Source organism: Falco peregrinus, chromosome 11 (genome assembly GCF_023634155.1).
Source record: "Falco peregrinus isolate bFalPer1 chromosome 11, bFalPer1.pri, whole genome shotgun sequence".
NCBI lineage: Eukaryota > Metazoa > Chordata > Aves > Falconiformes > Falconidae > Falco > Falco peregrinus.
In genome coordinates, this window is record NC_073731.1 from 33,102,830 (window position 1) to 33,117,027 (window position 14,198).

Here is a 14,198-nt window from a genome sequence, read left to right on the forward strand (position 1 = left end):
TTGATGTAAGACTCTGCCACACTAATTGCAACATCAGGCCTTGCACTGAAATTCTTGCAGACTTTTCCTCCTAAGTTTGTTCCTGTTGCCTATCCCAGTCATGCTTCCCTGCCGGGTCTTGATTTTCATGTCAGCTAAGTAATTGCTGCTATAGTGCATCAGATTTTTGTAAGCTGCCTTAAAAATAAGACCATTTACCTGCAAGTGCTATTGACACGAACTGCCTCAATGCCAAATAGAAGGAATAGCTAGCAGAGCAGCGTGTCAGAATATATTGTTAGGCTTATTAGCCTGTTTAAGCATGTGTTTTCCTTTTTTAAAGGCCAAGACTAAATTTATAAAACTATAAAGATTCTCTGGTGTAGGCTGGAAGAGACAGCAATATGCAAGAGCTGATTTCACACTTCTTCATGCTGAGGTTGGCCAAGAGATGGGATTTGGTCCTTTTGTTGTCACTGTTTCTTTCTCACAGCTGCTTTCATTTCTGCTTCACTTGCTATTTCTAGGAAGCCAGTTTTACAGTATCCAGGTTTGCTGTGCTCTTTTGCCTGTCTGTCTTCATGGGAAAGGGGTACAATAATTTCTTGACATCCTGTACATTTCCTATGGGAAAAGACAGTCTAAAAGTTCTTATCTTCTCTAGTGAAGTGACTATCTTCAAAATCACGTATCTTTACATTCTGTGGTCTGTAGATTTTAAAGCGAAAAGTCATGCAGATATGTCAAAGTTCATCTGCTTTGTCACCCTTTGAATCAGGAACAGCTTTACCAGAGTTCAAGAGATACATAATCCTCCCATCTCTCCTCCAGTTGCCCTTAACTCCACTTAATGTTTAACATGCAGAAATGATGCTCTTTGCTGTGTGTTGGGGAAGAGATGGTAGAGCCTTACTTCTACCCCACTGACCATCCTTTGCCACCTGTCTTCTGTAGCTATATTAGCAAATTCAGCTCCAGCAGGGCTTTGATTCAGCTGCAGGCTTTGATGCTAGTCAAACAATATTTTTACTATATTTTATTGATTTAGAAGGAATTAAAATAATGCATGAGTTAAAAGTGTAATTTAAATGTGCTTGTTTTCTGCCCAAAGGTAGCTTCATCCCTTTTTTTGCCCTTTCTTTGTGACATTTCTAGAGGACTAAGTTAACATGCGTTATGTCTTGCCATGGGTGTAGGCAACACTTCAGCATTACTCTGGTAAACCCTTGGTTCATAGGCCTGAGCATGTTTCTGCAGTATTGGTACTACCTCAGGAAAAAAATTTGATATGTTAACACTGCATTGTGCTGCTGCTGTATTCTAAAACAGTTTGAAATTTGTCTCAGGCTGTAATTAAATTGCCTTTTGGTTTGGCTGCATCACTCTGGCTATACCAGAGTAAACTTAGTTCTGTAATTCTGTGTTGCCAAATGGCTGCTATTCATGGTAGTGCCCAGGAGGATTTTGTTGTGTTTCAAAGCCAGTGAAGATTTATGTGACTCCTTTAAATAGCAAACATGTTATCTCTGTACGCATGTATTATAACATTGATAAAGGAAAGTGGAATAGGGCACTAGGGAAAGCAGTTCTACCTTGCCTACCTTTGTGTGCTCACAGACCCTCATGTTCTGTCTCTCTTGTAAAATTATTCCTTGAGAATACTTTCCACCACTCGTCACTAGACCAAAATCTTATATTATGCTAATGCAAACATCATGTACCGTACTTTTTAGGTATTTTGCTTCAAAGCGCAAAATAGTGCATGGCTGACTTCTCTGGAAAACACCTAAACTTCTTTCTACCTGTCTTCGTTGCTGCCACCACCCCCCTATGTCCTGGATCTTTAGTTGCCTTTGCATCCCCTGCAGTCCAGAGCCTGCACTGAGCTGCACTTGTCTTTGTGAAGTGATGCCAAAGACCTTCAAGAGTAGGGGGGAGATACCTGCCTCTATACTTGTGTGTTAATGTTGAGGCGTTTATGTTTTTGTAATACTGGGGGTTTGGGACAGTCTATAATTTTTCTTAAATATAACTTTTCTTTTTCTTAAATACAACTTTTCTTTAAATAACAGAAGAAAAGCTAGCCCATAAAGATATTTTTGTGGGGATGCTCTTTCCCATGCAGTCTGTAGTGATGTGCAGGAAGGCTGGGTGCACAGCATATGCAGAGCTCACTGGTAGGGTTGGATGGTCAGTTCAGATGTTCTGGTGAGCATGAAGGAGCCTGGGAATGGCATTAGACTTGCTCATTAGTTAAGAAGGAGCACAAACATGCAGCCAAACACAGCATGTACTTTCTCCTTGGAGAGCTTTGCAGTTTGTTGCTTCAGTACCTGGTGACTGAAAAAGCTGCTACCCCATACAGATGCAAGACTCTTTCTATGAGAATTTGGAGCATTTTGAAACACGTTTCTTCTGAATTTCTTTAATATTCAGTTTCTTATTTCTCTTCTATCATTTTGATTGTCCTTTAGCAGATGTCAGATTGTATGAACATTTCTCAGCAGTTCTCTTACTGCATTAGTCTGCTGCTCCTTTTTTCCATGTAGTTATCGTCTGTATCTAGAATGAAGTCTTCTTTTGTGAAGATCTTTTGAGAAGATCTCTTTGAGATCTTTTGTTCATGTTTTGTTTGATCATCCTCTATGTCTTGCACTTTTGACATACTTCTGTCTGCTGCTTCCTTGTGCACACTACACACTGATCACTTCCTATCCTTCCTTCTCAGTCCTTTTATTGCTAGGGAATGAGCTCTTTTCTCTGCTTCAGCTCATAATTCATTGGTAACTTTTCCCTTGTTTTGGGCCTGAAGAAGTGTGATGGTTGAATGACCAGCTCTAGTCTTTCTTTCTAATTCTGTATTTATATTGTTAATTGTATTAAGTCTGCAGTCAGAGTGCTATAGTAACACTCATTTTTAGGAAGGAAAATATTTCATATTTTGGGGGAAGGACTATAAAACTGCAAAGGAAGCATGGTAAAAGATCCATGGGTAATAAGAGATCCAGCCTACTTCTAAAGCCAGAAAAATATCCTACAGGAAGAGATTAAATGCATTAGGAAAATCTTCTATTAGTCCTGTTTCAATTAATTTTCTTCCAGGAAAGTGGAGTTAATGTGTATCTGAAAGTCATTTTTATAAAAGAATTATAGCAAAGAAACTTCAAAACAAAATTAATTTCAGCACAGGCTATCTGGAGCTCCCTATAAAAGCAGGAAAAAGGGGCATGAGGTAGAATGCAAACATCATAGGAGCAAGATATCTCTCTGTATTTTAATTGGATCATTTTTAGCACTGTATGTATGCTATGAGGAGGACTAATTTATACATGGCTGAAGCCCTTTCTAACCATCCCCATCTTCTTTGCTTGGCTGTTCATCATGGTGATAGTGTCTGTAATCCTGGCTCTGTAAAGGCCCTTCTACCCTATTCAGATGCTTTTAGGCTCATTGAATGCAATACCTGGCAAACCTTTCTGATTTGTGTTGGATGTTGTGCAGTGAAAGCCATAAAAACTGCCTATGTAGCAGCTGCTCTGTTAAAGCAAGACCTTTTTGCCTGGTAACAATAACAGCTCTTGCAGCATTTGGCATTGGATTCTCGTTAACTTGTTGGCTGTCAGGCCCAAGAGCACTGGACTCCTGCATGATATAGCCGGTAATTGTCACCCTTTTAATTTGTGCTGCTGACTTGAAGCATGGTTGCGTCTGCCAAGTTTATGCATGGAGTGAGCTCAGGTGTTTGCAAGGTGAGTTTGCCTTCTTTCCTAAGAGACCAGTTCTGATTTAGTCATAAGCAAAACCTGTGGAAATGTAGCATGTACTTCTGCTGTGACCTGTACTAATTTTGTCATTCCTTCCCCCCACCCCTTTTTTCCCCAGATAAATGGCTCATTTAAATTGGGAGCTACTAAAATACTCTCTGGCTGGCAAATGCAGTGCCTAGCAGCAGTCATCAAGGACGAACCAAACATGAGTGGAGGAGGGGAACAGGTCGACATTCTTCCGGCCAATTATGTGGTCAAAGATCGCTGGAAAGTGGTGAGTAGTTCCTGCTTTGTGCTTCCTTTGGTGGCCCAAACAGATCTCCTCCTCCTGTAGTAGTGTAGAAACTTGCCCAGTTAATCCTGGACTCCAGCAAGGAGCAGTGGAGTGCTGTAGTTTCACATGTTAGTAAGATACTGCAAGAAGATGGTTAATACTGCTCTAGTGTTTGACTGTCTGGTATTTTTAGAAGACTAAACCTGCCAAGGATTTTTAGGTAGGATTGAACTGTTGCAGCAGGCTGAGTCATCTTCTAGTAAGAAACTTAGATTTCAAATTACTGTAGCACAAGAATACTACAGACATGCATATAAATACATTGCATTACAATAAAATAATTTAAAAGCAAATGTTTAAGACTGGAATGTCAGCTACCTCAAAAGTCAGAAATTCTGTAATTAGCTTGTTGGTACAACTTCTGTATAAATTTATTAGGATAGTTCTTAAAATGATATCATCCTGTTAAGAGTTTGAGTTCTTCATGGGACAACTGTCTCATCTGTTGTGCAAGCTGGATGGGGTACACTGAATTAGCAGCCATTTCATCTTTTGTGTATTCATTGCATGGCTGCATATCTCACTATCCATTTACATTAACGGCATGAGTTTGCCATTTAAATTCAGTTCTTCATGTTTCTTATTGCTGTAGTGTCTCTGCCAGATATACAGATAGATAGATGTATTTTAATCATGCTTTTACCAGGTGATACAAGAGAGAACTATTAGCTTGCTTTTACAGATTGGGTTTCAAATTTAGTTACATCTTGATTTTTATTATTTCTTACAGACTACTTAATATTAATGACAAAAGCACCACTCTGCTAGACGCTATGGGTATCTAGGTACGCTCCTCACTTTTATAGATTGGACCTGGCTGTCCTGCCTTAGACACTCAGCAGATGAGCATGTGATTAATGGTAGTTTGTGTGCTGAGACTTCAGTAGCTTGACCAGAATCTTGCAAGAATGCTGTGTTACAGACATGGGGAGAATCTCATTCTCTTAGACATGTGTTTCATTGCCACCAGATTTGTTCAGCGGATGCAGTTCCTCTTACATATAAGGCTTTCTCTTTAGTCATAAAGTGAGGTCTCTGGGATGGTGGGGGAAGTAGCATTATGTTACCACCTCAGTTAAATAAACTAGAATATAACATGTGAAAGGATCGTGTACCATTCATACTTCCTGAAATTCTGTATTTTCTGCGAATTTTTGTTTTCTGGCTTTTAAAGCTTTGCTTTAAAGCAGAACTTTTAAAAAGCTGAAAAAAAATTAAATCTCATGTGTGCCATTGTGTCCATTTTTAACTTGAATTACAAGCAGTGTCTGAATCATTAAACTCACAGCAGAAGCCTTGCTAGCTTGAGCTACAAGTGATTTGTAGTAATAGCACTAAGTAGTTTGCGCTAACTAGCTATGGTAGAGCTGCCTTGTGAGTTTTGCAGTGGGCTGTGAGGAGCAGAGGGCTGAAGAGACTCAGGACCCTGAACTCACTTCAGTTCCAGGCTGTGGATAGGTTATTTCCAACAGCCCACTTCAGACAACATATTATCCTTTCATTAGCCTTGCCTTATGCCTGTATCTCTTATTGCCCTGCACAGTTCTGCCTTGCTTTGTTCTCGTTACTCCCCCGTTGCCTGCCTCTCTTCATCCTAGCACTTTGCTCCTGCTTTCTCCACAGCCTTCAGTTTTCTGTCTGGCCTATCCCCGAATAGTCAATTTATATTTAAGCAATTCAAACTGCTCTTCATTCTCCATGCTTCCTGAGAGCAGATGGAGAATCTCAATTTTCTCTGTGATTAGATACCAAAATGGAGACAACCCCTATCCCCCTCCCAAAGCTTTCTGGCATAGCTGAAGGAAAGTCTTGCTGTGCTCTTACAGCTCTGGGCTGAAGCACGTATACTTGTTTTGGCAGGATGATACGTGTGCAGGTTAACTGACATACAGGACTTGAAACATGCTCTGTGCTTACAGACTTCTCAGCAAATACTGCTTGCAGCTTTTATCTGACCCTCGAAATTTCCTCAGAGCCTACTTTTTGGTCAGATCAGTTCACATTCTTTGCAGAGCTGCATTTAGATGCTAAGCCAGGGCTTCAGTTGTAGAGTTGCAAATACTCATTCTTCCTCATTCTCCTTTACCCTAGCTGGCTTTGGCTTGTACCATTCCTACTGTTCATCAGTCTTTGAGTTTCTCCTTCATAGACAGGAGTGCTAGAATTTCTGTAAATGATGTATTTTTTTAACACAGTCTAAACAAAGTAACTTTGATCTTGGAAACAGCAGGACTTTTAAAAGCACCAAAACTTCCAAATAAAGCCTAAAATGTACTCAGCTGTGTTCATAGGGGAATATTTCAAACTAATTTTAGGCTTGAGAGAGGCACTAAATGGGGATTTAGTGACTTTGCTGTTGCATGAATCTGTGACTGGGGAGTGCTAGAAGCTCTACCCAGTAAGTCTGCCTTAGAAAATATACAAATGTGCAGCTATATTGTCAACAACAACAGCTACTTGTAACTACAGAAATAGCCTGTTTTATAATGTTGGCTGACGGTAGTCTTCAATACCACAGTGAGGTCATTACCCCACTTGAAAGGCCAGAGAAATTATATAACTTGCTAAAGGGTGTAAATGAGAAATTCTAATTCCCAGCTCTACTCAGAGTGGGAATTTGCCCTTGTGCTAGCTGAGTTGTGTGTGTTGTGAGTCTCACTGAACAGTCATTTCTGCCGCCAACAAAGTGCATACCCTTTAGGCAGGCTTGTGCTGTTTCCTAGGTATGCTTGATGTTGGTGTGGGACCAGTCAGAAATCCAAGCTGTATGGTGCTCAAAGTAATCTGGAAAAAGTATTAAAATACCTCTGTTGGTCCAAGGAAATGGATAGCATAGGATCGAGTGACAGATGAAAAAGGAAGTGTAACTTAAAGTGAGCATACAGTAGTAACATCAGTAGTAGCTTGCTTTCCTTTATCGTAGGCCTTTCTGAATCTAACCCATAGGATGCAAGCCAGACAGTCCAAGCTTTGCTGTGAGTGATGGGTCCTGCTCAGGCAGGTGTGTGGCATATTTATGTGATCCTGGGGTTCAGCTGCCAGAAGGTTTTTTGTGTAATTTGTCCTCCCATTGTGACTTGTCTCTGGCCGGGCATCTGCTTGAACCTTGTAGTTCTTAGTGCTGGCATATTTCCAGTATTGAACCAATTTCTAATTTTAGATCTGTGTAATGTATTCCTTGAATTCCTTTCCTCCTCCTATATGCTGGCTGACAAAGTTTTGACAAATGAAGATGTAGTTCTCTGCAGTTAGCCTGTTGATAGTTCATTTTCCTGTCGCTCTAAGTCAGTAAGGTTTGGCTGTCCGACAGCAATTATATTTTTGTTCTTATTTTTGGAGAAAGGCATGACAAGGCTTGTTTATGCTTTTTATCAAACCTTTCGGACTTGAAGAAGTGTTATTTTGAGTCATCATTCTTTACTTGCAGATATTTTTGATGCTTTTACTGGATGAGATTTGAACAGTACTTGGAACCATGTGACTTTTGCTCAGACCACAGAGGGTGACTAGATCCACATGTGCTCTGAATGAACTGCTTTGTTCAGGGGAGGGAACAAAGTCAAACTTAACTTGTGTATGCTTTGAACTAGATGTAGGTGTTACAAGCTGAATGGGTGTATCTCTTTATTTCACCTAAACACTTTGTTTTGGGGATTCACAACTGAGACTCATTAGCAAGACAGAGCTGGCAGCTCCTGTGAGCTTTCAATACAAAATGGGGACTCTTGTACATGTGTACACTCTTTGTCAGGTGTGATCTATGCATTGGTTTCTTCCAGGTTTCTGAGGTTCTTGAACAGAAGCTTTGGTTATACTTGTCCTTCCTCTGTTTGTTTTGTAAGCCTTGCTGGAAGAAGCCCCACAAACTTTTGTGAACTCTTCACCTTGTCTTGGTCACAAAGGCCATTTACGGTTCCAAGAGGGAACTTAACACAAGGAAAGTGCTTTGTCAGTCTTGGGGCCTGTTTTGGTCTCACTCTGTGCAGAATGGCTGTAAGTGGGCTTTGGCTGGTCTTCAGATAATTTAGAATGTGGCTAGTTGACTTCTCCTTGATTGGCTTCTCAGTTCATGCCTGTTTTATGTAAGTTGGTTTTCCCTTCATCGGTGTAACTCCAGTCTTCCTAAGCAAGCTGAGTGGACTCTGAGAGTTTGGTAAAAGTAGGTCCACTCTTCCTGTTGTTAAGTCAGATGAGGCCTGCTAATCATTATCAAGTAGCCCATTGAGTTGGGCTGCAGGAGTTGCAAGCTTGACTATACAAGTGCTCCTAAAAAGCAGTCACAGTTAGTCACTGTTTACCTTATCAGCACTTGAAGCCTTTGGGTGGCAACCTTGACCCTGGCTGAATTCAGCATAGGTTGTCGGCTCTCAGTTCGGTCCTTCACTCTGGATTCAGGGCACATACTCTTGTTCCTGACCTTGCCACCAATCCCAAGACTGAACCACTTGTGCCTTGGTCCTGGAGCATTTTTTCTGGGAAAGCCTGGTATTTATGTAATATCCTTGGAATGCAAACTTTGTTTAGAGCAGCGGTGTCTTATATGCTTTCTGAATAAGAGATGAAATTTGGAATTGAAGGCTGTTTCTGGTAGGGTGGGGTGTGTTGCCTTTGGGTATTGAACTGTGCCTTTGAGAGTACTGATTTGTGCTTAATGGAAAGGCTGTGTGGTTTATTTGGTGATTTTTTTAATAGGTTCTGGAGCATTGTGCTGCAAGAGTCTTGTCAAGATAAATCCAAAATATTTCAGGATATTTAAAGGACACTTCAAAGGGAGCCATCTGTATCCTGTGTAACTACTGATGCATCTACAGGGGCTTTTGGGAGTGGCTTTCCCCATCAGGGCATGACTGTTTTGTGTTGGTAATCCTGAGGGACAGGATTGAATTCCAGCTTGGGGACTTCCTGGAACCCCCTGACTGGACACTGCCACACTGAGGGGTCGAGTAGGGTGGTCTTTTTGTTAACAGTTTACTCCAAGGGCCTAATGTGGCGTGAAACCTCTTAGAATATGGAAGAAGCACTGCAATGAGCTGTATGGTCATGTGGCCATTAGTGGGATGCTGAAAGGACTGAAATCATGTCTGAGATGCAGCTTGCTTAGTTTTGTTGTCTGTGTGCAAGTCCAAATAGATACCTGTGTTTGGTCAGATGAATTGTTCACCTGATTCCACAGGCTGTAATGGAAACCTGAACACCCAGCTCACATATAGGCTCATGCATTTATGTAGACTGAATCCTGCTGGTGTTGTCAGCCTGTGTCCCAGTCTTAACAGTAAATGGACTAGTGGAATGTAGGAAACAGGATCAGAAGATAATATTCCCAGAGCAGTGAGACTTAGTATGGGCTGGTGACTCATGATTACCACTTAAGTGATTCTTGTTAGATGTTCCCTTTTCTTTCTTGACTTTGTGTTTAGCAGTTTCATTATTGGTTTATTTTCCTGAGTGGTATACGCCTGTCTCTCGTTCATGTCCAGCAGAAGGCTGTGCTGAGTTCACCTTAGACAGTGAACTCCCACAGAGAACCCAAGCAATGAGGAAATGCCTGTGTGGTAAACCCCTGACCTCAGCCAAGACCCTGAGTTGCAATATAGCAACTAGCTCTGCAAAACAGAAAAGGAAATGGCTGCTGATGGCCTATGAATGTTGCTGAAAAATCAAGGAGGATGGCAGCGCTGGTAATGATGAATAGGACCATCTGGTGTGCTGGGAAAAGTATGCCAGAGAATAATTTCCATAAGAGGATGACAAAGGATGTGAGGAAGCAGAGGCAGCTTGAGAGCTCTTGGACGGTGAGGTACATCCATTGGCTGTAATGTGTGTATAAAATCAATTTTCTGATTCAGCAGAAGCTCTGCTGTTGGTCTTATGTGATCTTGGATTTGTTGCTCTGTAGATTTATATGGGTCCTCCAATTTGGCTGTTTTCACAGGTGAGCAGTCTCAATACCTGTACCTACCTTCCTGAACCTGCTTCTTGGATGCGCATATTCTTTTGCTTTTTTTTGAAGTAGCAGTCCTAGTTTGTCCTCTGTTTTTCCAGGCTCCTGATCATTTCCTTCATCCTGAAATGAACTACTCTTAACTCAGTGAGAGCCTCGAGTAACAAGGTGATTGATATTGTGCATTGTACATGACTAGACCTTTCTCAGAACCTTATAGGGCTGCTATCATAATCATATTGCTGTGCTGTTCCATTTATATTGTAGTAGTTTGCATTTTGACAACTGTTGGGCGTGGGAGCTGTCTCTGTTAAGGCCAGTGAATGGAAAAGGATCATTGTGTGTGACTGTGCTGGCTCAGCAATATTTCTCCTCAGATCCATTTCTTGAATTTGCAGCCCAGAGAGATGTTTGGGTAGCCTATGTTTCTTTTCTATCCCAGATATGTTGTTATATTTATTACTGTTCACTTCTGCTTGTTATGTTACCCATTTTTCCCACTGAGACTTTTTTAATCTTCTTCAAAGTCCTTCAGATCCTGACTAAACTTCTTGCCTTCTGCAGCTTTTACTGGCCCTTTCCCTTCTGTGTTATTAGTGTGTCAGGCAACAGAAGATCTTGTGTACTGAATCCTGAGGTATTAGCTGGCATGTTGTTGCTATGCAGAATGTACAATTGTATTGACAGAAAGATTTTTAATAGCCAGCTCACTTAGTGTGAATTTCCAAGTAGAAGTAGGGCTGCACTGTAATAATTTATGAATAATATGTGCTGACCTAGTTATTGGGCTGTTTGCTGTATGAATATGCCTGTTTAGCCCAGTGGAAGTTTGTGAGGAAAAATAACAAGTAAAAGGAGAAGAATGGCTCCAGACAGCAACTTGCAAAGGGTTATCAAGAAATAGCTTCAGAGACAATAGTCAGGCTGTTAATACAGAAGGTAGTACATTCTTCATGCAGAGCTCTTTTTCTTGACCTGAGAGCCAGAAAAGCAAATGGTTTGTGTCATCTTAAGACGGGAAAAACCCCTGCCCTTGAGAGGCAAACTGGACAGATGCACAGGACAGGCCTTCCGTGGTGCAGAAGACACTAAAATATCATCTAAACCTCATTAAATGTTGTGTAAGATATGTGTCACTGTCTGCCTGATTTAGACTACTTTTTCTCTTGAAGTGTTATTGCTACCTTTGGAAAGAAGCAGCACTCGGGGCTTGCTGAGCAATTGTGAACAGAGGGAACACAAAATGCTGAAGGGAAGGGCTGCAGCTAGGTTCGATGAACAAGTGCTAAGCAGATCAAAGGAGCCTTGATCTAGCTCTGCTGTAAAACTGAATTTGTTCCTGGGCAACGTAGTGTGCTTTAAATATATCTAACATAAACAAATATAAAATAATTTTCCTGGCATAGACATTGACACTTACAACACGTTAGGAGTCTGTCTTATACATACGTATGTATAACTATATGTGCATATGCTGTCAAGTCTCAGCAGAAAGAGAGTCAAGGAATCACCTTCTAGGATAGGCAGGAGATCCTGTCTTGCTCTCTCAGTGGGTGGCTACTCCAGAACAGGCAGATGGTCTATCTCTAGTAGGTGCATAACAAATATGCTGAAACTTAGACTTTGAGTTTATGTCAATTGAAACTTTTGATTTCCAAGTAGTGATATCCTTCTATTGTGAAACAGTCTTCAATTTTGCTCAGAGAGACAAAAAGGATCATTTGGTGGGGTTTAAAAGGAAAAAGGAAAAAAAGAGAAAGAGAGAATGAGAAACATTGGAGTTGTACTTGTGGCTTGTACGTATCTTTTGAAGTAATGCAGTTGGCAATTCTCTGAAACATGACATTGAAGTAACCTCACTAACAGAGCAGGTCAAGCACCTTGTAAAATATTCCAGTGGATTTTTTGTTCTGTATTTACAATCTTGTGAATGAGATGTAAACTTCATTTAACTTACTTCTTGAAAGCACTAGTTCCAACTACCATGGTTGAGTTTTACTGCAGAGATGTGTTTGTTGAGAGGGAATGACAGTTCTTATCTACAGTGGTCTGGATAGTGGTTCCACTATCTCCTTGAAGGGTCTTTCCTTGAACAGCCAAGAACATTATTGAGGTAATAGGCGTTATCATTTGCTTTTAAATGTATTACATGTCATCACTTGCTAGGCTTGTTCTTTGTTGTTACAGCAAAGAATTTATACGTAGCACAGTCAAGTGGGTAGCTGGACTTTTGCCTAGCTGTGCAGTGAAGGGATTTGGGCACAGTACAGATTAGGAGCTGAGTTTGTTCTCCCTATGCAGTAAAGAAGCTAGTGCCTGACTCTGTGAGAGCCAATTTGATATTGTCTCTCTCGCACAATGTATCAAACCTCTTTGTACTTTTTTAGTTGAAGAAGATTGGTGGTGGTGGCTTTGGGGAGATCTATGAGGCGATGGATCTGTTGACCCGTGAGAATGTGGCCTTGAAGGTGGAATCAGCCCAGCAGCCCAAGCAAGTTCTCAAGATGGAAGTGGCTGTCCTGAAAAAGCTGCAAGGTAAGGGAGAAAGCTCTTCGGAAGTGCCGAAGGTCACTGCGCACGTTAACAGTTAGAATCTGAAGTTGCCAATGTTTTTTCCATCTATACATGGTGTTATGTTACGTCATTCAGCTCAGAAAGTTATTGCATTCTGCAAAGCATCCTACTTACGTGAGTTCCAGCTACAGGGACCGTTTATGTCCACCAGGCTATAAGAATAATGAGGAGCCTTAAACTGAACTATTGGTACGTTAGTCTGTGCAGCCTAGTGATACTGATTAGACAGTAAGGAATAGAGCAAACATGTCTGACTAAGAAATTAGGTTAGCTGATTGCCTCCCAGAGGAGTGGGACAATGTTTGTGAATATAGCACTGTGAGAATTTCAGAATCTCCAAGTAAAATGGTTGACTAGTAGATGAGTGCAAAAAATAGGTAACATGAAGTATAGGGAAACTGGCAATTAGTTAATTTTTCATGTACCTGACTGTCCTGAAAGCAAAGTGTGAAGTGACTTTAGGTCTTTTAGTTTTGGGAGCAGTGGTTTTGAATTATGTTATTTTGAATAATATGCCTATTCTTAATTTTGCCTAACACAGCTTTATATTGGTTTGGATGTGAAAGTCAGCCCTGGGACCATCGATTTCTATAGCTGAACCTGACAAAGCTTATAAGCAGGTCTCAAACAGATTGGGAAGCACAAAATTGGAGCCTTCCTTGACTGATGTCCAACTTAAAAAATAACACTGAAGGGGGTCTTGCCTTATGCCAGGATGCTGTTTTCTGTTTGCTCAGATGAAACTATAAATAAGGGTAAAAGTAAAAACTTCCTGTGCTGATCTTTAAAGTTGCAGTCATTCCCAGGAGAGAACTAGCAGAACAGGGTGAAAGATGCCAGCCGGTACGGCAGAGGCTGACGAGATAACACTTTAACACCAAAGGGTGCAAGGGAGCAGTCTTGCTGCAGTTGTTCGTGGCTGAAGGAACAGTGAAGGGAGGATGTTAACAAGTGATTTCCAAATCTGCCTTTGAGGAACTGAGAAGTGCTCTTTGCTGAAGTGCATTGTGCGTGGATTTCCTTGTGAAGGCAAGGCCAGCTGTTGACTGGTACGGTTTACATGTTCTAGTATAATATGCCTTTGAAGGGATGTTCCTCTTCACAGGATTCCCACTTGGGCAGAGGAAACCCGTTCCCATGAAGCAGTGAGTAGTATCCTTATCACCAGGGCTCGTGCTTCAGAAGTAGCTTTGAGGCCTTATGTCCATGTCTACACCTCTGCCCTCATATGAAATCTCCAGAGATAGGATTGAATTAGAGGGTGAGACTGTTGCAGGTCTTAAGAGGCAGGGGCTACTCAAGGTTTGTGACAGATTGCCTCTAGGTAAAAGTCAGTGAATTCTTTTCAAAACTCAAATAGTTTTCCACAGTTCAGCTCTTCTAAGAGGACTGATAAGGCCTTTTTGAATACACTGCATTGTAACAGATGCAGCTAAGCTGTGTAAAGAGAATCAGAACAAAGGAGAAATTAACGCAGGTCATTAGGAGAAAGCTTGCTGTGGATCTGTGAAAGGCCTGGATACACAGAGCTCCCAGAGAACAGCAGAGCAGGTGGCTGAGGGCTGAAAGCAATGTAGTGAGGGCAAGCAAGGCAGAGATTTAG

General features: G+C 41.2%; 1 protein-coding gene across 6 annotated transcripts in view; it reads left to right on the forward strand.

Moving 5' to 3' along the window:
- TTBK1 (tau tubulin kinase 1) overlaps positions 1-14,198 on the forward strand; it is a 122,895-nt gene that overhangs the window by 14,384 nt on the left and 94,313 nt on the right. For 4 of the 6 annotated variants that reach the window (XM_055816016.1, XM_055816017.1, XM_055816018.1 and 1 more), the window contains 2 exons: positions 3,862-4,020; positions 12,409-12,556. In XM_055816016.1, coding sequence (XP_055671991.1) covers positions 3,862-4,020; positions 12,409-12,556 — 307 coding nt within the window. Of the gene's footprint in view, positions 1-2,553; positions 3,729-3,861; positions 4,021-12,408; positions 12,557-12,646; positions 12,785-14,198 lie in introns of those variants that run through there. The other 2 variants (XM_027779743.2, XM_055816019.1) reach the window with 2 other exon arrangements.